The sequence below is a fragment of the Phoenix dactylifera genome, chromosome 9 (assembly GCF_009389715.1).
Source record: "Phoenix dactylifera cultivar Barhee BC4 chromosome 9, palm_55x_up_171113_PBpolish2nd_filt_p, whole genome shotgun sequence".
Lineage (NCBI taxonomy): Eukaryota > Viridiplantae > Streptophyta > Magnoliopsida > Arecales > Arecaceae > Phoenix > Phoenix dactylifera.
Genome location: NC_052400.1, coordinates 10646231 through 10673479, shown reverse-complemented (window position 1 = coordinate 10673479; position 27249 = coordinate 10646231). Strand labels below are relative to the sequence as shown.

General features: G+C 39.2%; 2 protein-coding genes and 1 long non-coding RNA gene across 5 annotated transcripts; all 3 read right to left on the bottom strand.

Annotated features, from left to right (window-relative positions):
* Positions 1–1055: 1055 nt before the first annotated feature.
* LOC103705753 lies at positions 1056–9419 on the bottom strand. The gene is made up of 5 exons (XM_026804104.2): positions 8762–9419; positions 6132–6407; positions 5976–6026; positions 5571–5874; positions 1056–1580 (listed from the first exon to the last, which is right to left on the bottom strand). The coding sequence occupies exons 1-5, from the start codon at positions 9233–9235 to the stop codon at positions 1438–1440; spliced, it is 1248 nt and encodes a 415-aa protein (XP_026659905.2). The 5' UTR covers positions 9236–9419; the 3' UTR covers positions 1056–1437.
* On the bottom strand, positions 1589–5556 carry LOC113462628. The gene is made up of 3 exons (XR_003385393.2): positions 2622–5556; positions 2464–2526; positions 1589–2372 (listed from the first exon to the last, which is right to left on the bottom strand). It is a non-coding gene; the product is annotated as an uncharacterized LOC113462628 (long non-coding RNA).
* Positions 9420–13534: 4115 nt separating the features above from the next.
* LOC103705686 (4-coumarate--CoA ligase-like 5) lies at positions 13535–20462 on the bottom strand. 3 transcript variants are annotated; one of them, XM_026804106.2, is made up of 7 exons: positions 19211–20462; positions 18914–19103; positions 15997–16142; positions 15844–15911; positions 14449–14551; positions 14084–14182; positions 13535–13944 (listed from the first exon to the last, which is right to left on the bottom strand). In XM_026804106.2, exons 1-7 carry the CDS (start codon positions 20237–20239, stop codon positions 13819–13821), a joined length of 1761 nt encoding a protein of 586 aa, XP_026659907.2. In that variant the 5' UTR covers positions 20240–20462; the 3' UTR covers positions 13535–13818. The 3 variants fall into 3 exon arrangements, with proteins under 3 accessions (XP_026659907.2, XP_026659908.2, XP_008787716.2); XM_026804107.2 differs by lacking the exon at positions 14084–14182 and having other exon boundaries at positions 13535–13963; positions 19211–20458; XM_008789494.4 differs by lacking the exon at positions 14084–14182 and having other exon boundaries at positions 19211–20439.
* Positions 20463–27249: the final 6787 nt, after the last annotated feature.

Here is a 27249-nt window from a genome sequence, read left to right as displayed (position 1 = left end):
ATCGGATAAACTTGAAGGTTTTGAAAGATATTTTATTTCTACGAAAGTTGTTATTTTAATGTCCGAATCATAGCTACATAAAACCAACAGTCAGTCACAAAAATTAGAAAGCAATAGCAAGAGCAAGTCATATATTATTTGCAAGAGAACATTGAGAGCTCACAATAGAAGATTCTTTTTTGTCTACAAAATTTTGGTGGTAGTGCATATGACCTTGAAACTCATAATGCCAGTGAGAAAATAATGATTCTTTTAGCTCCCTGGATCTATTTTTGTTTTGACCTACTTAGAACTAAATGTGTTATTCTTGTGTTCAAACTTAAAAAAAAATAAATAAGTAAATAAATCGCAGGTTGCATGGCTTCCTTTTATAATCATCCAGATTCCATAAGATATCAAGATCGGTCAAACCAGTTCTTGTCGTCAAAAAGTGTGGTTTGAACAATAATTAAACCCTCAAGTGCCTTTTCTCTTCTGAAACAACGAGTAACATAAGAAGATCTGCTAGCATAATCTGATCTGGTGCAGCATTACGATGAACTCTGAGCTCGGTTCGTCCGCATCTCCTGAAGAAACATTGATTGCATGCAGCCATATCCTGGTTCAGCTAATTTTGCTGAATAAAAGGTCATCTGCATTCTGGTATTCTACTGGAGGGTCTGGAATCAACCAATTAGAATATATATGCATATATATTTTAAATTTTTGCTGCTAAGTCAATTTCCCCTGAAAAATCATGTTATGGTTGCTCAATGGTCCGATTCTGCCAAAAAAGAGAAGAGCTTCCAAGGGTCCAAGGTACTCTAGCTCCATTGGCATGATCTACTTTATGAATAGATGTTTGGTGCCTTAACCTCCCAGAATGCCAAGCAGCCTTGCAGCATTGTCAAATAAGCTTATATATTTGATGACTAAAGAAAAAAAAATTAACAAATAAATAGTTTTAGCCAACATGATCTCAACGGATGTCTGGAAAATAAAAGAATTGTTGGCATTGCAAGGAAAAAGAATGTCCATGTGTTTGTTGATCATATATTTAGTGCAAAGATGATGAGTAATTTTGCAAGAATTTACAACCCGGAGATTTTATTATTACTAAATAAAAAGGGATGTCGATTGGTTTACAAATCATATATTTACAGCATGGACCAGAGCTTTTGCATGCATGCACATGAGGAAGAAGCCTGTATTACCTGTCTCTGTCTGCCAAAAATGGACTCTGTTCCGGTGCCGAGCATTATGGTTGTACACGTACCCCACTGCTAGTCTATTATACAAGGAGTGCTAGTGTGACACATAAACTACATGCAAAAATGTTGCAACATAAGTCCCCTCCAGAAGGTGAGATGTATCCTCTCTCATGGTTCTTTCTTAAAATGTGTATGTGAATTGATAACTAGCATCAATACTATGACGAAGCTTTTGAATAATCATACATCACTTGGAAGGAAAGACTATGGTTATGCCAAGCACAAATAAAACCAGCGTCAGCTCAAGGAAGAAGATTGTATTTATCAATGCACGGTCGACCGTCCATCCAAAAATGGTGATTCCGCCAGGGTTGGATTGCAAATACATAACTGCTGGAGCAATACAACAATGAGAGAATGAAGGGAAAAAAAATAAGACTAAAGCATAAGCTGATTAGCAGTCATACAAGTGAATTGCATATATAGATAATTTTACAAAAAATGAACTAAATAGAAGAAATGGGGAACCAGATGTCAGAGATTTCTAGAGACTTCTTATGTAAAAGCAAAATAATCACTCAAAAGGCATGTATAATGATAAAGAAAGGGGAGAAAAGTAACAAAAAAAAGGAATTTGACTCCCTTAATGCGTTGCTATAAATTAGATTTTAATGTTACTGTCCTTTGTCCATTGCACGCACAAGAAAAGAATAAAAATTACAATGATATGAGAGGGACCTTGAGGCATCCTGTTCTCTAGATGACTGCGAACTCCACTCTCAAAAACTTAGTATGGTGATACATGTGAACTATCACCAGGTATTAGCTGAAAGGACTGCATTTTCTACCATTCTGCTCCCTCTGACATGGCCCTTCAGCACATTTTGATTTTGGAATAAGCTAACTTTCCGAGAATAACAGTCGCTTGATGCTTGGCTGCCCTTATACTTGAAACTACAAAAACAGTGCTATTACCTAAGGCATAAACAGACATTTCAATTTTCACCTAATCAAACTATTAGAAGGAAAAGAAAAAGAAAAGGAAAAAGACTCAAGCTACTAGCCCTTTTTGCGAAGAGATATCTCCTTCTATTACTGAATAATCTTGATGTTATAACAAGAAGAAAAAGAAGACACCATCAGCCTAAGCCATGGATAAAGGAGTTTTGATTTCCTCACTCCCTGCATAATTGAGATGTTCAAGACTTAGAAGATTTCCTATGACATTCAAGGAATCAATAAACTGCAACAAAATAAAGAAAATAGTTCCCACTTGGAAGAGAAGAAGGAGGAGGAGGAGAAGGAGAACATCACAAGGCAGCCTCCATTAAAACACCTAAAAATCCAAGGAGAAAGACAGCAAAAGCAGAATATCAAGAAGAAGAACAAGAGAACGCCAGCCAATCTTGAGAAAGAAAACTAGAAGCTAACCTGGGGAAAATATGCCTTCCTCATCATTGTCTTTTTCTTTCCATCTAATGCTGCAAGTGGGTTGCAATGGTTAAAGATGCAGCCAGCCTCCTCATTAAGCATGGGAATGGTGAGGTTAGCGAGGGCCTTGAGGGTGTGGCGGAGCCGCGGAGCTAGCCCTCATTGAGGGTCTTATGGGAAGGATTGAGGGCTACGAGACCGCGAGGTGCTTCTTCCACTACTAGATATAGTCAATCCCATCCCTAATAGCATTGCAATTATCGAGGGCTTTGACACCATGCTCAAAGAAGTCGGATATGAGGTCGATGACCAGGGAACAAGAGAGGATCCCTTACTATTGAAGAGGATCATGTGGAACTTTTCTTATGAGAAAGATGTCCAAGAGCTTCTGGACCCGGGACAAGGAGAGGAGGTCCTCTTCGTCAGCGGCAAAGGACAAGTGGAGGAAGAGGAATGGTAATTCAACAACAGATGGAAAGAACGTGACAGGTTCGAGCTCAATTGGACTGCATTTAATGCCACCAACTCTTAGGACCCAGTGGAGATGGGGAATAGGATCTTATCTCATGGTCTCTACCAACGAGAGGTGACGGAAAAGGGGGAAGAGAGAGAAGAGTTTTGGAGAAGGGGTGTATCTTGGGAAGAAACAAAGAAAAGGACTGGAGAGGGCGGTAATTATGTCCTTTTACACGACATCTTAATGGCATTGGGCACCAAGTGGGGCTTGGGTCACATTGAACCACTTAACTAACTTCAGTAACCATATTAAAACTTTTAAACTCGAAAAATATTAGGTAAAAATAACCCTAAGTTGTCACATTGAACCACTTAACTAACTTCAATAACCACATTAAAACTTTTAAACTCGACGAATACTAGGTAAAAATAACCCTAAGTTGAGGGGGTTTTCATATAATTTTTCCTAATATTAATATAAAGAGAGAAGAAAGGAGGGAGAGGGTATTTGTGTTGCCTTTAGAAAATTGTCTTAACTATTGTATCCCATTAACCAAGTACATATTGCTGCATTGTTCCTGTGTAGCACAAACTCCTTGCGCAGCCAAAAGTTCCTATTCTTTGATTCACCTTAGGATTTCAACATGTATTTATGCACATCTCCTGTTTCTCTATAACTTCTTCTTCCAACTTCACTTCAATTTGTTACATTGTTTCGACGAGCTTATTTTGGCACTAGATTATTCTCAAACAAGCATAAAGAAATGGAAAGATTGGATTTCTTTAACTCAAAATTTATAAACTTTTTAAAGATTTTTCTTCAAAATTAAAGAAAAATTGGAGTCGTTTCCCCTATGCTCTACAATTTTCAGGGATACCTATACTCTACAATTTTTAAAGACTAGAACATAAATATTACAAACTTTATTACCTATTGCCCAAATATTTTGTAAAATATAAAGATTAAAAAATAGAGCTTTTGCCTCTAAAGTCTAAACAATGAATTAGTTTAGACACATCTATTATAACCTATAGCATGTTCAAAATTATAAATATCTTAGAAAAATAAGAATGAAAATTAAATCTTCTGCTAGAGACATGAAATTAGTTCAAGCAATAAACATTATGATTTGATTACGTAATATGAACTATTCAACTTTTTTTTACGTATATATCAACTCTTAACATGATTTGGATCATCAAATTTTTCAGAAATGAAGGTTGTGCAGTCATTTGCCTGAAACACTAAAATGTTTAAGCATGTTATAATACTTGCGCAATGTTTAAACTAGAATTATCTAGTATTTTTTAAAATTTCCATCATGTTTTTCAAAATTTTATACAACAAAGGACAAAAATCAAGGCATTGCTCATAAGTGTTAAAAAAAGTCCAAGTTAAGCCTACACAGATGCTCAAATTAACTTGTTTTATCAAGTTCAACATAAATTGATTCTCATATTGTCAGTTTTGCCTTGTATAATTTATTAAGAAATGTCCTCTAGAAAAATTATTAGCAAAAGTTGAAAAACTGCTTTTCTACTGATGAAGCTTATACAAGTTCCAGAGCATTCTTGAAGGATGAGACTTGTAGCCAACCAAATGGAAGTTGGGGAGAAGGGCAAAGCAATTTCTCCAATGATGACTCTAAGGCTGGTGATGCATGATGAGCAGAGAATGACCTAATGGGCACTTAAAGAGTTTGTGATTTACTGCAGAGGATGACAACTACAGTTATGGTCAATTGAACATGTCATCATCTCAAATACCATGTGGCTGTTAGTATCTCTGCAGCAGATAGTTTCCATCACCTAAATAGCATGATATTAAGAAGGAATAAATCATTTACGAGTTTGATACAGCTAAGGTCAGTGCAGAATATCATATAGATTCACTTGATCTAGTAATGTCTAAGAAGCTCATCACTTAAATTCCATGAAATTAATTGCACCATCAAGATTATGATTGGGCCCTAGGTTAAAACATAAAAAAGAAAAAGAAAAAAAAATGACACATGCTAGGATGATATCATGAAAATGTCTTAAAAAATAATGTCTGAAAGAAGGAAAATAACTTCAATGGTTCCTTTCTGACTTTATGTAATTATTTACTTGCAGTGATGTAATCACAAGAACAGGCAATGAGTATTTTAAGTCAATACGATATTCAAATTATGCTATTAGTAGAATAAGGGCTCGGCAGCTCGTGTCTATTAAGAGCACTATGCTTCATGTCAGAATAAGTTCCCACAAATTGGTAGTATGTTAAAACTCAAAGAATTAATGCCAAGTTTGGTTAAACAGAACTAACTAAAAGCCAAATGCAACAATCTACTACAATTATGGAACAGTTGTGCTGATATTAAGAGGGGAAAAATCAAATAGACCACAGCTAAGTGAAACTTGTTGGACAAGCTTTATTGGTTTTCCTAACTACTAAGAACATCCAAACTGAGAAGCATCAAAAAAAAATTTAGGTCTGGAAAGTTTACATACCAAGGGCTTGCCTCTTGTGGTACGAGGACATATAAGAAACCAATTGAGAATTGCTTTGCACTGCAGCACTGTCTAATGATTCCAAGTCGCTTTCCGAATAATCTGCCAATAATAAATTTGCCGGAATGACCTCCAAGTTAGCAGAGCTGTTTGTAGTTCTCATTTGAGAAGAATCACAGGAACTGCATGTTATCAATGCATGCCATCTACTGGCTACTGATGCAACGCCTTGAGCCCTATGTGAAATTTTAGCAGCTGCATGCAAACAAAGGACTACACCAACAACTTGAACAACTGAAGATACCTGCCAGTTTCAAGAAAAAGTTTAAGGGTAGCTCCTAATATTATTTAAAAAAACAAAAGAAATCTATAAGTCACTTGTATGATTGACAAAAAGAAACTTACAGCTAATCCCCCAGCATTCGTGAAATTCACTTTCCCACCATATCCTGTGGTCTGAAAAAGAATCACAAACTGACTTGCCGTGACAAATAAGAAGAGCAATAGAAGAAATATGCGGAATCTATGGCTGATCTTGGAGAGATTATAACGAAGGCGTACATGTTCTTCCAAATATACCAAAGCATCTGCATCTCTTTCCAAAAGTTTACTATAGTCCTCAAAGTGAATAACTTGTAAATTGCAAACCAAATTGAACAAAGTACAAGCAGATAAAAAAATTATGATCAAATATGCCCATGAGATAATAGAAGCTAACAAAACCACAATGGATTTCCATATTGACTCATGGAAGATGTATACAAAGCGAAAGATTTCACGGGTAATCTTCACAACAAGGCATGGCAATATCCACCAAAGGAGCAGACAAAAGAAATCCTGCCATAAAGTGTAAGTGAAATTTTCAATATAGATGGGAGTATATAAAATCTGCATTCATCTAATGAAAACAAATTGTATTATTTTAATAGCATGAAACTGTAAAAATCCAGACGTGCATTGTAATTCCATCAGTAAAAATCTTTTAACTACTGTAGAGAATATAAGAGAACGTGCCACATAAGTAATCGCTAACAAAAGGTGGGTAATTTTGAATTTTGGAACAGTTTACCTTAAAACCAAAGTAAACTACAAATTCTTGGCTATCAAATGCAATTTTGCCAAAAAAAACTTGAAGAACATTCTGTTAAACTAGTTTCCACTTTCCTCAAACATTTTAAACAGATCTAATGACTATCTAAGCTGTATTTGTGCATCTGAAACTTCCAAATAAAGAAAAAATCACAACACAGCATGCTTACAGCTTTCAAAGCACATAATCTTGTGTTTATGTAAACCTGACAAATACAGAGAGCCATCAAGATAAATATGATAACGATGCATAATGCAAGTGTACAATGCAAATATCTGTATTTGATTGTTAGTATGTATGTACGTATGTAGGTAGGTATGTATGTATGTATTATCAAACTTTAATGTTAAAAAAGGTGGCCTAGTAGGCGAGGCTCCCACCACCACCGGGTCAAGCGAGGGTCTGATGCACATTGTCTCACTCCTATATGTGAAGAGGTTGTTTTCAAGTTTTGAACCCATAACACCTGGCTCATAATCTAGCAACCTAACCATTGCACCAAGGCTCAATGCTAAAAAAGTGGAGATGTGGAGAATCAATCCCCGTACATCTCACATGCTAAACGAGCGCTCTACCATTTGAGCTACATCACCTTGTAAAACCATATTACCTAGTTATCGTACGGTGATCCAAGAAGGGCAAACATTTTTTTTGCACAAAGTGGCTAAACCAGTACTCGAACAGTGTCATTGCACTTGTTAGCCTAAGCCTTTTACCATTGCACAAAGCAAATGCCCCTCAAATCAAACTTCCAGTGTACTAATAAGAAACAGATTATACCAATACAATTAGAGTTAATGCTCAAATGCATTCTTACCCATAATATAAATCACTGATTTTGATCTAGATATTTTAAAAGACATAAGAACCATTCTCATTAATTCTCTGCAGAAATTGAAGTTGAAACACCAAAATTTCCAAAATTCCAGCGGCAACAGTTGCCAAAACTCCCCCATGCAAAGCTCACTCCAATGGCTGAAACTAAAACCAAAACTGAGTTTTCAAGCCTCGATTGGGTTCTGAACCAGCAATAGATGCCATACATGGCCAAAAAGCTAGAACAGTTCCATGGCAAGAAATTGAGACAAGATTGCAAGTCCAAAAAAAAGAAGGTTAAGACACAAGATGGTGATGCATTAGCAATAAGCAATCTTACAGCTGCATATGTTTTTCAAGGTAACTAATGCCAAACTTCCGAACTTTAAGAAGCAAGTGTAATTGAGTGAGATTAAAATATCACCAGACTCTTAGAACAACAAGGATAGAAAGAACGAATGGAGCCAATTGCTGCTACTGTGAAAGGTTAAATACCTTGGATATTTCCAAATAAATAACTAAACACGTGACAGAAATGATCTAGTCTTAAGGTGTTTATTGGTCAAGTAAGGGCACCAAGTGCGAAGACAGGGATTGTAAACTCTATGAAAAGGGAGTAGGATTACTAGCAACAAATGTGCTAGCCTAAAGCCTATTAAAGAGGTATATGAAAAAAGTTTGTTCCACTATCATCCAGTAACTTGTTTAGGTGGAGAATGCATGTTGGAACAAGGATTGTCATTGAAATCACACCCACATAGGTAGCAGGAAAACTTGTCTTATTTCTTCTTGCAGATCCTAATTGGTTTCGTGTATCAAGCACTGGAAACATATCCACCAAAGTTATAACCTGCAACACAGCCAATGGATACTAACAAATTCCTAAGAACAGCAAACCTTTTCCAGTTTCTTCTTAATCCAACGGACATAACTTCATAAAAGCAAACACCAGAAATCATATTTCTGCTTTGTTTCTCGAACATCAAGTCATTCTCCATACACCAGAAACAATATCAATTTTTTCAAAGAAACATTGCGAGTGCAGATCATTTTCCAACCACGACAAAGATTATTGACCTTTTCAATCAAATCCACACAAAAAAAAAAAAAATCAAAACTCGGATCTTTACAGGTTAATTTTTTCCAAATTGTGCAATTTACTACTAATTCAAACACCTAGGCCTAATTTTCTCATTTATTTCCCAAATCACCTCAATCAAACCACTCCATAACTAGAATTTTAAGAAGAAGAAGAAGAATTTAAAGAGAATGAGCATCTCCCCACCTGGATCTTGCGGAAGTACTCCTTCTGGAACCTCTCGGTCTGGCCGTGATGCTGATCCACAAAGAGAAACCTCCGTATCCCATACTTGAACAGATTCCTGGAGATACAAATGAGGGAGATGGCGGCCAGAGACGAGTCGGACACAAAGACGCAGATCTCGAACCGCTCGACCTGGTACTCCTCGCAGCTCTCGCCGGAGCAGCGGGAGAGGCAGATCGAGGCGACGGGGACGGCGATGCCGAGGAGGGCGAAGGCGAAGCCGGAGAGGACAAGGGCCATCAGGGAGGAGCGGTGGTGGAATCCGAGGGCGGCGAGGAAGGACACGAGGCGGCAGAGGGCGGGGCCGAGGAGCGTCTCGTCCGGTTCGAGAAGCGGCACTCGCGACGGCGGCCGCGGCAGCGACGGCGGCCGCAGCAGCGGCGGCGGCGGCGGCGGGTCCTCTGCTAGCGTTGGGGTTTCGGAATTCTCGCCCATGGAGGAGAGAGAAGAGAAATCGGAGAGTGGGGAGCAGACAAAGCCCAAGATTTGGACGAGCCGATGCTTTTTATAATTTTTTAAAGCTGGGACGGAGCCCAGAAAAGGGGCGGGAGCTGGAGGACAGAGTCCGATGGAATTTGCCACCCTTTCCTTGCATCGCCTCCATGCAACGATCCATGTCGCAGCTTCCTATTGGCCGATAACATCCAGCGGACCGTTTGGGCACTGGAATGGTGGTTGGACGAGTTGCAAGCAAGGCGTAGTACAGAAGGAGGCCGCGAAAGGGAAAAGTGTCCTGCGCAACGTGGAGGATCGCAACGGTCGGTTCCTCTTTGTTTATCGGCTGTCTAGGTTATGACACAGACAGCTTAAGTGGAGGAAAGGATGGAGGACGGGTAGTTCTATATACACCCCCCTATTGCTCAGGACACCCCCCAAAAACCAAAAATAAAATACCCAAACTAACCTTTAGTGTAATTACCATATTACCCTTGAAATTTTCTCAGTACACCCCCCCTTCCTCCTCCTCCGTTTCGTTTTGAAAAGAAAAAAAAAAAACCCCCCTCAAACCCCCCTTAAACCCCTCGATCCATTTACATCGTTTAGGCGATCTTTGAAGGAGATTTAAGCCCCATTCGAAGCATGGACAAGCAACTAGTGATTTGGGACGAAGAATCGGCCGCAAAGGTACGTGTTCCACCTTGTTTCGAAATTTTTTTTTTCCCGGTTCGTGCTCCGTTCGGCACTGGATCGCCGAACAAAAGGCTTCTGTTCGGCTGAACAGTGCCGAACAGAAGCCTTCTGTTCGGCAACCCTCAACCGAACAGATCTGTTCGGCTGCACAGTGCCGAACAGAAGGCTTCTGTCCGGCACTGTTCAGCCGAACAGAAGCCTTTTGTTCGGCGATCCAGTGCCGAACGGAGCACGAACCGTGAAAAAAAAAAATTTCGGGAGAAGCCGGCGAGGTGGTTCCGGGAGAAGCCGGCGAGGTGGTCGGAGATCGGGAGAATGCCGGCGACGAGAGGGAGAAGGGGGAACGGGGGGGTTTTAGGCGTTGGCGAGGTGTTTTGGAGGGGAAGAGCGGGGTGGGGGGGGGTTTGGGGGGTGTAGAGAGCAATTTAGGTGAGGGGGTGGGGAGGGTGGGGGGTAATTTAGGAATTTTTAATTTTTTAGGGGTGTCCTTAGCAAATGGGGGGGTGTAGAGAGTATTTAATTTTTTTTTAATTTTTGGGGGGTGTCCTGAGCAATAGGGGGGGTGTATATAGAACCACCGATGGAGGACGCGTAGTGGTTTTGACATCATCATTTCGGGCTCATTTCCCATGAATGTTTGACGGCTTTAGCTTTTTTTTTAAGTGTGGTTGGAGTGATCGTTTTGTGAGGTCACATGTAAAGAGGTAACGCTGCTACTGGGAGGGAAGACTCGCTGGCAAGTTGCTTGTCCACTTCATCCCTCTCAATCATTGCTCTCAATCACACTTGCTTGCATTGGATTGCCAAGATATATATTTAATTTAATAAGTGTGCTACCTGGACAGCTCAAATCACAATCCAAAGTTCCCTTTAAGTTTGAATTCTCCTCGTGCCACCAACATCAGTTTAGCTTAACTCCAGCTTAAGAAATATTAACTCAACTTCAGGTTGGGTTAATTTAGCACAATCATATTTGAATTAATATCCACTAATATATATAATGAAAAAGAATTTGAGACCTGTTTTACACAGCAGCTATGGGCTGAAAAATTTCGCATGGGTTTGATCTTGATTCATATTTGATTATTGTATGATACAAGGAACATGTGATTCCAAATCGAAGCAAAAGAAAAATCTTAACTCTTAGAACGGATGATGAATGGAAAAATTGGTGAAATGATCATTATCGATATAATTTATCATAAACAATATGATCTCAATCAGTACTACAAAAATCGTGAAATAGAATCGACCGACATTCTATGGTTCAAAATAAAAACATAAACTCAATTAAACCATATTCATTTAGCAAAAGAACAGGACAAATTAATTTATTATATGAAATAAAATTACTGTATAGTGGCAGCAGATTTATTGACAAGTCAAGAAGAGAAATTTAAAAACCACTCTAGGTATGATCTTTTATTATATAAATATATGAATTATGAAAATTCAAATTCTGGTAAAAAAATTATAAAATACAATCTTAAACCCAGAATTGAACTAGTGATTTTTCACTTGGATACCCCCAAACTAGAACATTCAATCCTATTTTATTGAGATAGTTTATTTTACTTACTTATAATCTATTCACATCGTTAAACCATCATTTGATATATAATGTGGTATTTTCATAAGAAATGATGTATATCATAATATTTTATGTTTTAACCATTTATTTTTCAAAATATAAAATGCTTTCTCTCTGATAAAAAATGAAAAATTAACATAATTTATTTTATTCTTTGTGACATTTTTAGAACTTCATTGTTAAAAGAATTTAAGAACATTAATAATTTTTTTGTATTCCAACATTTATATAATTTTTCTTACAAGCTTTTTAAAATTAGATCTTTCATGATTATCATTATTTACACTTGCAACTAAAACATAATGATGGCTTTGATAAAAAATGTTATTTATATAATTTTTAATTTTTAGTATTTCATACAAATCTAGTAAAACCAATGGCTCAGAATTTTGACCAAAGTCGATTCTTGCAAGTACTTAATAATTATGCCTCAATCTCTTACCTAGTCACCATGCATAATATTTGATCTGATTAGTATATTTCATTCCCATCCCTTATGATTATGTAATTAATGTCAGTCCCCAATAGCCATAGATCCTCCGTATGATCTCTGAATCATGTATCAGTGTTTTCATAAGAATAAATCTAGACGACAGATGTTTACCTTCAAATATACAATCATTCCGATTCATCCTAGAGCAGTTCCGGTTCATGCCACCCTTTAGCAACTCTAGAAAGTCATCCACTAGGGAAGGAAAATAGCACATAGGAAAGAGTCTCCTCCATCTCCGAACAGATATTACAGAATGGAGGTAAACTCAACCCGCGGCTTGCCAGAGTGCTTTGACAAGAAAATGTGCCAAACCATCTTCCAAAATAATAAGGCAACTTTGGGGTGAATCCCCGCTTTCCACACCCATGCATCGCCTCTGATCAAGAGTATCACAACTAGAAATGGAAGTGGAGAGCACTGTGCTTGCAAGGCTGTCGCCGAATAAACGTGTGTTTCAACTCCTCTCCTTCAATCATCAAACCACTGACAACAAAATTCTCCAGCAACTCGGCATTGACAACGGCAAGCATCAGTTACATTGACTTAAATTCTATTTGAGAAAGCTACTGGTAGTAGAACTTTTAAAAGTAAAGCTTTTGAAAGTAGAATTTTCTAAAATAGAACTTTTATAAAAAGTTGTTTGCTGTTGGTAATTACATTTCTAAATAGCACTTTAACATGTGTTTAGTAAACAAATTGAATAAGTACTTTTGGTATGACAAAATGACCATAAAAAACATTGCATAGTATTATACAATAGAACATAATAAAATATAATATGTATTAATACATAAATATATAATATAGTATAAAATTACTATAATGTAATATAATATTATTATAATATAAAAATATAATATTATATACTATAGCATAATAATTTAATATAATATTAAATTAATTAACATAACATATTAATATATTATAATATAATGTAATATTATATTATATTTATAGTACAATACAATAAAAAAGTATAAAAATATTATAATTATTAGTGTAAATTAATTTTCCACCCTCCTACAAATTTTTAGAATTATAAAAATATATTTTATGTAATTATTATATTTTATCACAAATATTTTGGACAAAAAAAAGCCTTCCGATAAAGTCTAAAAGTACTTTTTTTTTTTTTTTTTTAGAAAGCTTCAAAATGAAACTTCTTTCAAAAAAAATTATTTTTAGCTTTTTAGAAAAACTAAAACAACTTTCCGAAATTTTTACCAAATACCAAAAGCCAGAAAGTACTTTTTAGCCTTTCAAAAGCTCTTCCAAACGGGCTTTACTATGCTTAACCTAATCTAAGGCCACCAGTTGCAGGTCTAGCGGTCAACATCTTCAACAGTTAATCTAATTATTGAAGGGATTAGCTAATCTCCCATCAATAATGTTTATGATCCATAGATTTTCAACTTTTTCTGCTAAATAGCACCTCTGTCGGTCTAAGCCCCAAGGTTCCATATAAAATTGGTTGACTGGTTGATAGCATTTCTATTTGCATAAAGTTAACAGACAGTGATCAGGAATTAATTCTTTTCCTTCGCATCTCATTCATGCAATATAAATATAACGCCTCTGATTTCATGGAGAAAAGCAACCGATACTTGGAGAGAATTAGTGTCATAATCTTTTTTAATATCAGCCACATGGTAATGGCAATAATGGCATTAAATTAGACTCCGGTTGCCCCAGTAGGCACGCCCTTGCGTGTCAGCTTCCCTTGGTCCTGCAGCTGGGGAAGTCACTGATAACATCTAAAAAAGCATTCGTGTTTACTTCCCTTGAAGAGCAAAGATGCGGCATTCATAGCTTAGATGCAGGAATAGTCGAAGCATGATTTATGAGCTCCCTTCTCAATATCTTTCCAGCAGCTGATTTTGGTATTGAGCTGACAAAAGCAACCCGGCGAACTTTCTTGTATGGTGCAACCTGCAACAAGAATCAAAGGCTGATATAAAATTTTCAAGAAATTTAATTAAAAGATCTCCAAGCGTTGACCGATACATAATGCTACGTGCTGAGAAAGAATTAGATGGAACTGATTAGACAGACTTGGATGGGAAATTACATTATTTTTTAGACTTCCGAAAGGGGGCGCTGTTGCATGTAAAAACTTCAGTTCTGGAAATAAATCAATTGTTAAGGTAGAGCACCCCACACAAAGGACCTAGATAGTTCCCATGGAGACTCAAGTCATCAGGTATATACATTTCAGGAGGCAGGCATTTTGTTTCAAGGTAAAATATAATTTTCTAAAGATAGCAACCTATCACTAGAAAAAGGATGAAACATCAATTTGGTTCTATAGGAGTAAAGCATGATCTTTAGTTTTTTTGATCTAATCGGAGATACCTTAACTCATAACAAGGTAAGTTTGAAATTATACTTTTCAGGGCTAACACAATGAGATAACATTGAAGGAACAACAAATACCTGTTTTGCAACAAAATTCATTACTTGTTCCTCAGTGAGAGAGCTTCCAGGTTGTCTAACAATGAATGCCATGGGTATCTGTCCTGCTTCTTCATCTGGGAGCCTGTCATGATAGCAAACATACAGAAATCCGTCACTGCAATAACTAGCATTCAGCTAACAAGCAGACAAAAAGACACAAGCATGCACATAGCATGCTGTACTCCAGTGATGGCAGCCTTCCCTATTGATGCTTCCTCAGAACTAAGATTTTCTGATTGCATTTTTTACTGTTTTGCCACATAACACCACTAATTCACTACTCTATTATCTAAGCAATCCAAACAGGAGATCTGGCATTACTGTTATCTACCTTCGTAAGGTTCTTATAGTGCATTTCTACAACCCTGCATACTGTTCTATAGGGAACCCTATGCACAAAGTACAAAATAAGAATTCATCTCTTCTACATCTTGGAACTCTTAACCTGAGTGTATACATGTCTAAGTTGACTGCGCTAGGATTTTAATTTATTCAATATAGTTCCTATGAAATTTTGTCAAGCGCTATTATACGACACCTAAACAAATTTTTCCAAAAATTTGCTCTCCCTTTTCTGCATTTGGTTTGTCATTCTCATGCTTTGTTCCCTCCATGTGCGTTGGGTTGACATCTAAAATGTTCTTTAATTATGGACTGTTGCTTCTAACTTAGTTCCTTTATCAATTTTCAATTTATTTGATGCCCGGAATCTAATCAGCTGCAAAACTTGTGATTGTTGAACTGATCTACACCTTCTCTCGTTTGAGGTGTCGGAGCTTCTCACTCTACATCAGAGTTAGCTGTTCTTTAGCACACTGTGTTCCAAGCCTTATGTAGGTGTTTGGGCATTACTGGTCTATATCTGTCTTCAACCTGAGTACCTTTTGGTGGCTATGGACGACAAACTCACTAATTCCCATAGCACCCAAAGCTAGGATCTAGTTCTTTTTCCAGCCAGTAACATTCTTATTTTATGCAAGCATATCCACAAGATATAGACCCACTCTGATGGTTAATCACGAAATTAAAATCTTGACTTAAGGCTTCAGCTTTAACCAGCAAAATGGCATTAATCAGTAGCACTTAGATGAAGCTTTCGATTTAACCATCATTTAGTTGCTGATATTTTAATCCATAGAAATCTTAACTGCCAAAAATGTTCTATAACTTTTTTTCTAATGTCTTGAAAGTATGCAATTTTTGATTTTGTAAACTTGTCATTTGAAAATACAAGCTTATACTTATAGAAGATCATAGATAAAACATAGTGCAAGTCTTGTGAATTATGAAAGTCATGCAAAGATGAGTTTAAGAATTGTCCTCTTTTCTCTTGTTTTATACAGAAGGTAGAAAATTAAGGCAGTAGATGCATACGGAATTACAGCAGCATCAGCAATTTCAGGATGGGATTGAAGCAGATGCTCCAATTCAGCAGGGGGGACCTGGAAAATGCATACAAAATTAGATAAAATGAAGCTAAACAACTGTTGCGTAACAATAAAATTTGCAAAACCTAGTTTTAAGCACCTGGTATGCCTTGTACTTAATCAACTCTTTTAATCTATCCACGACAAAGATAAAGCCATCCTGGTCAAAGTAGCAAAGATCACCTGTCTTTAACCAACCTTCTGAATCCAAGGTAGATGCAGTTGCCTCAGCATCACCTATGTAACCTGCACCAATTACATCAAAGATGTCAACCAGAACTCTACAGAATTCACAAAATACACCTGTATAATGCATATTTCAGAAGGTTTTCATGCATGTAAAATTACGCTCCAACTAAAATTTGCCTCTTATATTAGGCATTACTAGTGCATCTGCATTCCGCAGCTGCTCCAAACACAAGAATCAATCTTTACATGACATATCGCATGTCCACTGACACACACTTAACTTTTTATAATACTTAAAAGTGGGTTAAGTGTGATCCCTTTGGCAGCATTTTGTTCAAATGAGATGCATACCCCATCACCAACTACTTGCTTTTCTCTCCTCAAGGGCATCAAATCAGGAGAGAAGCTGCACTTCCACAGTTACAGGAACCAAATCTTCTATTGTCCCAACTAATCCACTGAGTCAAAGATGAAGATCAGGGAACAGTCAAATCCTTAAATAGATCAGACAAGGTGGGCCGCAATTTGCTGGATGTTTTAAGAAGGAAATAACTCACCTTCATGTGATGGTAACTAAGCTGACAAAACAAATGATCCAACCAATTTTTGATCAGGTCACAGTTGTCCCACTTGTAACTTTGGACACAAGAAATATGAAAACCAACATCTCTACCTCACATCTATCATCAGTTAACGCACATCTTAATATTATTTTTGTTTTCTTTTTTTATTCTGCTCTGGTGTCATTAGTTCAGCTATCTACTCCTGGTCAGCTGATTATTTTGACAGTTAGTTCCATAAATACCAATATCTAGATTAATATGTTGGGTATAAAGGCTGTTATTTGCCAAGTAAAATGTTTCTACTAAATGTACTTGAAATAAAGCAATGACTGTTATAACAACTGTTACCAGCAATTATAATCAGAAACAGATCCTTAACACTTAAAAAATTAAAAAACAAAACACCTTAACAGCAAATCGACTGTGTTATTAGATTCTTTCAGTTTTAGTGCTGTTAGTCAAATGGAGATTGGAATTCCAAAATATAACATAGTAGGATAAACAGTGAAAAGTTGAAAACTCACAAAATTTCCAATAAAAGATGAAGAGCGCAATAACAGGGCAATTGGTAAATTGCAGTCATTTTTTAAATCCCACTTCATGCGTATATAATGCAGTGAAAGCCTTGACAACTATGAGATTATAACTTATTTTAAACCACCAACTGAGATTAGAAACAGATGATCCGTGCTTGCGCATGCCGACAATTTTGTTGGACGATACTGTGCTACGTGGCGCACGCGTTGATGACGTGCTATCCACCAGAAAAAAGCTATGAGGTCCAACCAAGTAACCACTGGTGACCCTATCCAGCATGATGTCGTGCGAATGGCCCAATTAAAGCACAATGCCATCGTGTGTCACACCAATATCCAAAAAGCAAGTTCGTTGATAGCCCATTTGGGATGTTTCTCCCATGTGTTATTGTTGTGACCCACTCATTTAACTGTAGGCAGAGATGATGATGCAGACCAAAAAGCAAATAGTGCATGGTGCCCACTTATAGTGCACGGTGCCCACTTTTTGGGCTGTGGCCATTTATAAAACAAAGTTACCTATTAAATCAGGCCATGGTTGGTCCACGAGACCAAAACAAACAGAAACACTAACCACCCGACCACAAATATATAATATATCATCAATTTAATGCATTTCATATGAAATTTGTTTTCCTTTCGCTGCTGCGTCCATTTCACTCACCTATGGACCATGTGATCGAGGCACCATTCTGGACAGCACTTTTTTTTGGACTTACGTGACAGAAAACGTTTGATTCGGAAGAATTTTTTTACCAAAATATTTTTTTCTAAAAAGTTGATTTCTGAAAATATGATGCTTGAAAAAATAATTTTGGCATATTTAGTTGGTTATAAAAAAAAGGTACGTAGCTTATATTTGGTTGAGTAATATTTGTTATATTCTTAATAAAAAAATACTTTATTCATGAGTTTTGATGGCTTAAAAATAGTTTTGAAAAAAAAAAATCTCAATTTCCAACAGGTGGAAAAATAGTTTTTCATATTCTTCGTGGGTTTGTTTTTCTTTTCTATGAAAGATGAAAATCTTATTTCTATGAAAATGCTACCTTTTTATCTTTCTTCTTCAAAAAAAAAAAAAAAAAACTCCAACCAAATTTTTTTTTATTTTTCTGTTGGCCTTTTTTTTTTTTTTCCTTGCAAACCAGTCGAGTCTGAGAGTCCTAAATAGTCACGACGTGGGCTCTGGGACCACGACCGATCCACAAGGTGGCCTTCCTTATGCTGTCCGAGAAGAAAAAGTCATGCATAGTGGTTTTTTACTTGGTTTTTGCTTCCCAAGTGAGAATGCCTACAGACGAAAAAACTAGTTCAGGAAAGTCGGCCGCTAACCAAGAAAAAGGAGGAGATCCATCGATAAGGTACGCCATTCATTGACGAGGCGAAGTGATGTATGACGTTTAGGAGCCCTTCGTTGAAGTCTGACCATGGTTAAAACAATAGCACTTACAATGCTATAGCAGCCATTACATTGTTACAATCACCATTATAACTATTATATAAATGGCAGAAGTTTTGAATAGCAGACATTAGATATCGAGATAACAACCGTTACTTAACACTTACACGGTTCTAATGAAATAAATATTTTTTTAATCTAAGCTAGTAAAAAAAACCTATTGGACAGCTATCATTTTCCTAATGCTAATTAGTATATTTCATTATAACCACGAACGACAATCACGAGATATGAGAAGATTATATCAGGCGTTTTCAAGTATTAAATTACCTTTCATGATGATAGGCCCTCGGAGCCAGAGCTCCCCTCGCCGTCCGGGAGGCAGGGCCTCCCCCGTGGTGGGGTCCACTATCTTCGCCTCCAAACATGCGCTTAGTCGCCCCGCCGACCCATACTTCTGTGACTCTTCCGACCCCATCGTCGCCGACGCCCCTCCCGTCGACTCCGTCAAACCGTACCCCTGGCAGTAAAAAACGTCGGTTGGTACATTAACTTCAATCCATTTCAATTACGTCGCGTTAGTAATTAGTGCGATTTGAATTATTAATTACCCTTCTTTCTCCCTACCTGGACGACCTCGATGTTGGGGAAGCGCGCCGTGAAACGCTCCGCCACCTCCCGGCCAAGCGGCGCGCCACCGCACGCCACAAGGCGGAGCGAGGAGAGGTCGTAGCGGTCGACCTCGTCGGACTTGGCCATCGCCACCACCAGAGGCGGCGACACCGGGATGTAGGTCACCCGGTGCCGTTCCACTGCTCGGAGCATGGCCCCGAACTCGAACCGCTCCATCATCACCGTCGTCTCCCCCAGTGCCACCGTCCGGAGCGCCATGAAGAAACCGAACACGTGGAACAGCGGGATCGTGAATAGCGCCACCGACGGTCCCTCCGTCGGCGCCTCCGCCGCCTCCCGGGCGGCATGGAACCCCGCGATCAGGGCGACGAAGTTTCGGTGGGTCAGAACCACCCCCTTCACCCGCCCCGTCGTCCCCGACGAGTAGAGGATCACCGCCGTGTCCGACTGCGAGACCTCCGCCGGCGGCGGCGCCGCCGCCAGGGCCGCGGTGGAGAGGAAGGATCGGAAGCGAGGGGAGTCGAGGAGGATGATCGGTAAGTCGCTGGGGAGCTTGTCGGCGGTGGCTGCGGTGGCGAAGGCGACTGAGGGCTTGGAGAGGCGGATCTGGTGGGAGATCTCGGCGGCGGTGCTGAGGGGGTTCGCCGGAGAGACGACGACGCCGAGGGAGAGGAGGGCGAAGTAGAGTAGGGGGACGTCGAGGCGGGTGGGGGAGAGGACGAAGGCGACGTCGCCCTTGGAAAGGCCCGCACGCGAGCGGAGGGAGGCGGCGAGGGTCCGGACACGGGAGACGAACTCCGGGTACGAGATGGCGGCGCCAGTGCCGGCGTCGATGAGGGCGGAGTTGGAGGGGAGGGGGGAAGGGAGGAAGGAAAGGGTGTAGGCGACGGCGGAGAGGGGGAGGTTTTCGTCTGGAAGAGGCGCCGCCGGGCGGAGGCTATGGAAGGTCTTGGTCTCGTGGCAGAAGCCGCTCCTCGGGTCGACCGACGGCGACGCTGGAGGCAGAGAGGTTTCCACCGCCATCGGAATTAGGAGATGAGGGTCAGCGTGGCGCGAGAGAAGTTTGTGGCGACGGAGAAGCAGAGGGTCTATTTAATTGAGACAAGACGAGTCCGTACATTGTGCTTTATTTTTGAAATTTTATATGCGGGAGATGGGATCTGCCGTTCAATATTTGCTAGAAGATGATCAAGGACGTCTTTGAACGGAAGATCATAATTAAGAGAGATTTTGTTGCGGACTTTGGTTCGCATACGAGTGACGTAGACTAGAGAAAACATCGAACAAGAGGAAGAAGGCTAATATAAATCCCATCATGTGGCGATCATATGAACTGAGATACCCTCAAACGAAGGCTAAGCGAAGATGCCTGGCTGTTCTCAGGCATCTGGGTTTAGGATGCGGCAGGAAGGAACGGTTTACGGTGGAACACGACGTCGGCAAGTTTGAGAGGGAGTTGCCAATGATGAGCAAAACCCATTCCAACTCTTCCGCACCGTGAGCCTATAAAAACTCGTGAAATCCAAGAAAAAGAAAGTTTTTCTAGGTCGTGGCAGCCCAATGCATTTAGCGGCCTAAGACGATCTCATTAAAAAAAAAATGATGAAAAAATTTTAATAAGTGCAAAATATTTTAAAAAATTATTTAAAAATAATTCGTTTAGTTTTAAATAATTATTTGTTTGTCATAATAAATCTATCTAGAGTTCTCTTTTGAGATTGAATCAGTTTTTCGATTTTTTTTTTGATTTTTTCATACTCATATTCATATTTTCTATTAGATATTTAAATTTAAAAATAATATTATCAAACAAAGCAATTAAGACAATCACCACAAATAAATCAAAATATAAAAAAGTTGAAAATGATAAAACTTGATCATGTCAAGAGAAACGAACTCAAGTTCCAACAAGCGGTGCCAAATTCAACAGCGAGAAGCAGTGTCACGGACTGATGGATGGAGTTAGAAAAAAGGCTGAAGTCGCAACAATCAAGATTCGAGAACGTCCAGAATGCAAACTATTCAAAAACGGTAAAGATAAAACTTATTCAAAAAAAACTTACACAGGATGCAAATTATATCACCATACATAATCCTACTAAAATAAATAAAATAATATAAGGGAAAAAAAATCCAAACTTCAATATCATGATTCATCAACCCATCTTGTCCACAAAGAAAGAATGGAAGGGACTTAGAGAAGATCGATGGATTTCCCACTTCATTGACCTTCCAGCAGAAGAAAGGTGGGAGGTATAAAACAGAAGGCTGGTCGGTTCCCACCCGATGCTTGTTTTATTTATTAAGCAAATGGAAGTGTTGAAGAGCCCATGTTATTATTGCTTATAGGAATATATTAACTATTAAGTAAAATGAATTAAGCTTAGATGTCATACCCATAATTATATCTAAAAGTCATGTCGGGGTACTTTGGGTTAAACAAAAAGGACCAGGTGATACAGCCTCCACTAAAGCATCATTTTGTTGTTATGACCTATCTTTGCACTTGTGCAATCTCAGTAACTCAGTTCAAGATCTATAAAACTAAAAACATTCATTCCCCATGATTACTCAATACAAAAAGATAGTGTTGCGTTTCAGTGTTTGAGCAACCCATTACGAAGCACCTTTGAAGTTTGAGAATCCAACAAAGGGAGTTGGTCCTTGCACATCTGGTTATTAAGTCTTGCAAGAGTAACAGATAAATCATTCAGAGAAGATATGGTTTGGACTAATCTCGTCATAGCGTCTATGGGTTGATACATAAGAAGCCTCCACGAGCTATGTGTGGGAAGCCCCTACGGGCTATAATGTGGGCTAGAAAGCCCCCACATGCTATAACATGGGCCAAAAAGCCCCCACAGGCTATAACATTGGCCGGAGAGCCCTCACAGGCTATAATGTGGGCTAGAGAGTCCCCACGAGATATAACGTAATACGGTATTAGTATTGGACTGAGTCATGATCTTGGTTTGTCTAAAGCTAGATGTTAATTAATGAGAAACTTGAAAATCATGTTAATGAGCAACTGATGACATGACATAAGAAACTATTATTGAAAAATTGTTTATATTTGAATTATATATATATATATATATATATATATATATATATATATATATATATATATATATATATATATATATATATATATATATATATATATATATGCTTCTTTGAAAACATGATAATAAAAGCTTATATGTATGTTATTTACGAGCTTTTTGACTATCGCTACGATATTCATTTATTTGGTATTGTTAATTAATTATTTTCTTATTGCTTATGATGTAGCGGATTGGAATTCTTACGGGGCTGGAAATACTTATATGATGCGGGATGAATGCGAGGGATTTAAACATAAGGATTATCAGTAAGTTATGTTGATTAACTAGCCTAATAGCAGCAGGAAATTCAGTCGCATATGGGATAAGAAAACATTAACATGAGCATAGTAATTTCAAGACTAGTTACCCGCATGTACTAATTCATTTAGGACTTAGAAGAATGGACCGTTGTGGTTGAGAAACCACTTGATTAGGACACTTCCTTCAATAAATCAGACCTAGAGTTGAGGTTTACCAAACATTGAACTTCTGGATTTTTTTTGGAGGAGGATCCTTGATCTCACTCTTGAAGGTTGATGATTGGATGACCAAGCTTCATCTTCCGTTGCAACAGGGCCCTTTCGCTATTGGTTTGGAAGGATAATTGACCCAATGACATGGAGTACTTTAAGGACCTGCAAAGAAACAGGGATTAGAACTTTGGCGTGAGAGGGGAATGAAAATCACAAAAGAAAAAGGAGGCGAGAGGAGGTAGGGCAATGGTGGATGTGGTTGTAGCTTTAGGGCCTCACGCCCAACTTGGAACAAGGGCCTCACGCCCAACCTTCTCTCAAGGTGACGAAGCAAGATTGCTAAGGAAGAAAGAAGCACTTTTTATTCATTCATCAATTGAAATTACAAGATATCATGAGGAGGTATTTGTAGACTTTCCTCATGATTTGAAATTTAAACACATAATGAATGGCGCTCCACATTTGAAGGCTTGGTTGCTAGAGAAAAGGAAAGAAAGTTGGCCGACTTTAAGGGGGAGGATTTGAAAAGTTGTTGGCTCCCATTTGAAATTTTCTTACATTTAAATTGTGGCCGACCTCTTGGACTTTGAATTTGGGTGACGTGTCAACTTGTATGAGGTGACATGGTGATTGGTTCTTCTGATGAGGTGGCATGACGTTGCATTGGTTTCTTTGATGAGATGATGTGGTCGGCTCCTTATGCTTGACTTCATCCTGGTTGGCGTGCTTCCATTGGTTGGAGTGGTGGTGAGGTGGCCAGCTGATGTTGATGTGGATGCCGAGGTGGTGCTCCAAGGGTGTGCAAAGGTGGTGGTAGAAACATGCAACATGTCCTGACTTGGCTTGCTTTCTGACTTATTGAGGCTTGCTTTCTGACTTATTGAATTTATTTACAGGACTCGATCAAAGCCACAGTGACCTTGAGTTAATTGATTGGAGTCTTTTCTGGATTCTGGTGCCCGCACCAATTCTCCCGGGGTGGGAAGAATTCGACTCTGTCGAATAGGGGTTGGTTTGGCTGTGGTACTTTTCTAGGAGATCTGGGTTGAGTCTCTGTAGGTCCTCTCGAGTAATCCATGAATCATCAGATTTTGGTCGACCCTCCCAGTGAACCAAATAGCGTTGGTACCCTTTGTTCCGGGTGGTGATAGCTTGATCATCCAAAACATGTTCAACCCTATCTCTCGATTCTGGAAATGTGGCTGGAGGGCACTCAGGTGTGGGTTCACTCTCAATGGGAGCATGATCAAAAGGCTCACTAGGTATCAATGTTGGTCCCTTATACTCTATAAGGTCTGAGATGTTGAAGGTCGAGCTAATACCAAAATCAAGGGGTAAGTCAACCACATAAGCGTTAGGTTCAATTTTCTTTAATATCCTAAATGGACCTGCACTGCGGGCATGCAATTTTTTCATAGTTCCCGGGGGAAACCTTTCAGGTTTTAGTCTAATCATTACATAGTCTCCTTCAATGAATTCCTTAGCCCGTTTGTGACGATTAGCTGCTTGCGTATAAGCTTTGTTACTCATGTCAATTTTCTTACTGATTTCATTATGTAAATCCCTGACATGTTGTGCATATGATTCTGCTGTCTCTGAGACTCGTGCATGTGAGGGTAATGGAATAAGATCTACAGGTTTCCTAGGTTTATATCCATGGACAATCTCAAAGGGACTCTTTCCTGTGGATCTATTGACTGAGCTGTTATAAGCGAATTCAGCGCGTGATAATAGGAGATCCCAGTTTCCTAGGTTGTCACCGACAAGGCATCTCAATAAGTTCCCTAGACTCCGATTAACGACTTCGGTCTGACCATCAGTTTGAGGGTGGTAGGCAGTGGAGAATTTGAGTTTGGTTCCTAGCATATGCCAAAGGGTCTTCCAGAAATAGCTAGTAAACTTAACGTCTCTATCTGATACGATGGTCTTGGGTAAACCATGTAGCCTAACCACTTCATTTAGAAAAAGTTTAGCTATTTTTGAGGCATCATAAGTCTGGAAACAAGGTATGAAATGTGCCATTTTGGAGAATCGGTCTACCACGACATATACTGAATCATGTTTTCTCAGGATTTTGGGTAATCCTAACACAAAGTCCATGCTAATATCTTGCCAAGGGCATTCGGGGACTGGTAGGGGAGTGTATAGACCGGTGTTTTGTCGTTGTTGCTTTGCTGTGGTGCAGGTTCGACATCGGGCTACTATTTGGGCAACGTTTTTCTTTAGACCTGGCCAAAAGAACTGGTCTTCAACTTCTAAGATGGTTTTGTTCCTACCAAAATGACCAGCTAGGCCTCCTGCGTGGATTTCCCAAACTAGAAAGTCTCGGGTGGAGGTACGGAGAATGCACAACTTATTTCCTTTGAAGAGGAATCCGTCGTGAATGGTAAAATCGGGAAATTGGCTCGAGGGTCCTTGACGGATTGATTGGTAGGTTTCCTTAAAGTCGGGGCAATGTTCATACTCCTCCTTGAGCCTTTCAAAACCTATGACTTCGGTACTAACAGAAGTGAGGAGCATAGATCGTCTACTAAGGGCGTCGGCAACACGATTTTCTTTTCCAGCCTTATGTTTCAGGACGAAGGTATAGGCCTGTATGTACTCTACCCATTTCGCATGTCTAGGGTTCAACTTTTTCTGAGAGTTGAGGAAACGTAGGGCTTCATGATCGGAGTATAGGACAAACTCTAGTGGCAGAAGGTAGTGTCTCCAGTACCTTAGGGCTTGGACCACTGCATACAACTCTCTATCGTAGGTAGAATACCTTAGCTTGGCGTCGTTTAATTTCTCACTAAAGAATGCTACTGGGTGGTTTTCCTGACTTAGAACGCCTCCAATCCCGACTCCTGATGCATCACAGGCAACCTCGAAAACTTTGGAAAAGTCGGGTAATCTCAATATAGGTGCTTGTGTCATCTTGTCCTTAATCTCTCTAAAGGCCTTTTCAGCTGCCTTGGTCCACTCAAAATTTCCTCTCTTAAGGCAATCAGTCATGGGGGCGACAATTGTGCTGAATCCTCTAATGAATCTCCTGTAGAATGTGGCTAGACCATGAAAGCTACGAACGTCATGAATGTTTTTGGGTACTGGCCACTCGATTATGGATTTGACTTTTTCGGGATCGGCAGATACTCCTTCAGTGGTCACGACAAATCCTAAAAAGATAGTCCTATGTGTCATGAATTCACATTTCTTTCGATTAGCATAGAGGCTATCTTGTCTAAGTGATTGACAAACTTGTCTAAGGTGATTTAAGTGGTCATCTTTTGTTTTGCTATATATGAGAATGTCATCGAAATAGACCACTACAAACTTTCCAATGAATGTCCTTAAAACTTGGGTCATGATCCTCATAAAGGTACTAGGTGCGTTGGATAAACCGAAAGGCATCACTACCCATTCAAATAAGCCGTCCTTAGTCTTAAAGGCGGTTTTCCATTCATCCCCCGGCCTAATTCTTACTTGATGATAGCCACTCTTAAGATCGATTTTGGAGAATACCGTGGCTCCGGCCATCATATCTAACATGTCGTCTAGACGGGGAATAGGGAAACGGTATTTGACGGTAATCTTATTGATGGCACGACTATCTACACACATTCTCCAAGTGCCATCTTTCTTAGGGGTCAGAAGGGCAGGTACTGCACAAGGACTTAAACTCTCCCTAATGAACCCTTTCCTAAGTAACTCGCCAACTTGCTTTTGCAATTCTTGGTGCTCTGAAGGATTCATCCTATAATGGGGTAGATTGGGCAAGGTGGCTCCTGGAACTAGGTCTATGGCATGCTGAATGTCCCTTAAAGGTGGTAGGTTGTCAGGAAGATCTTTAGGAAATACATCTTTGAACTCCTCTAAGATTTCAACCACTTCTTGAGGGTGTGCTACTGGGGTTTGGTCCAGGGTCTCCTTAACAGCCAACATCCAAATGGGTGAACCTTCATTAATCTCTTGCTCTAATTCCTTAGCATTGATTAGGTTCAATCCAGGTTTCTTTTCCTTCAGACTACTACTAGCTCCCCTCTTAATGTTGTCCTTAGGTGGGGTAGGGTGAACTACAATTTTCTTTCCATTATGATTGAAGGAACATGAATTTGATCGTCCAAACAGGGTAGCATCATGATCGTATAGCCATGGTCTGCCTAGGATAATGCTACTTACTCCCATAGGAAGGACATCACACCATACCTTCTCCTGATAGGATTGGAATTGTATCTGGACTTGGCATCTAAGTTTAATGGGTATTGAGGTCGAATTTATCCAAGATACCTTATAGGGATTGGGATGGGGTACGGTAGGCAACCCTAAACTCTTGATGGTGTTGGTTGATATGGCATTGACACAGCTTCCACTATCTAAGATGATTTTGCAGGCTTTTTCTCCTATTTTGATAAAGGTTTGTAGGATGTTGGTCCTACGCCAATCTTCTTGTTCTTTAGCCTGGGTCAATATACAT

Coding starts and splice junctions, on each gene's coding strand:
- LOC103705753 (XM_026804104.2), bottom strand. CDS start 9,235: ATGGGCGAGAATTCCGAAACCCCAACGCTAGCAGAGGACCCGCCGCCG. Junction 5,875..5,975: donor CGAATGCTGGGGGATTAGCT/GTAAGTTTCTTT, acceptor TGAAACTGGCAG/GTATCTTCAGTTGTTCAAGT. Junction 1,581..5,570: donor CCACAAGAGGCAAGCCCTTG/GTATGTAAACTT, acceptor TTGCTCCAGCAG/TTATGTATTTGCAATCCAAC.
- LOC103705686 (XM_026804106.2), bottom strand. CDS start 20,239: ATGGCGGTGGAAACCTCTCTGCCTCCAGCGTCGCCGTCGGTCGACCCG. Junction 19,104..19,210: donor CCAACATCGAGGTCGTCCAG/GTAGGGAGAAAG, acceptor TTTTACTGCCAG/GGGTACGGTTTGACGGAGTC. Junction 15,912..15,996: donor TTAAGTACAAGGCATACCAG/GTGCTTAAAACT, acceptor TGCATTTTCCAG/GTCCCCCCTGCTGAATTGGA.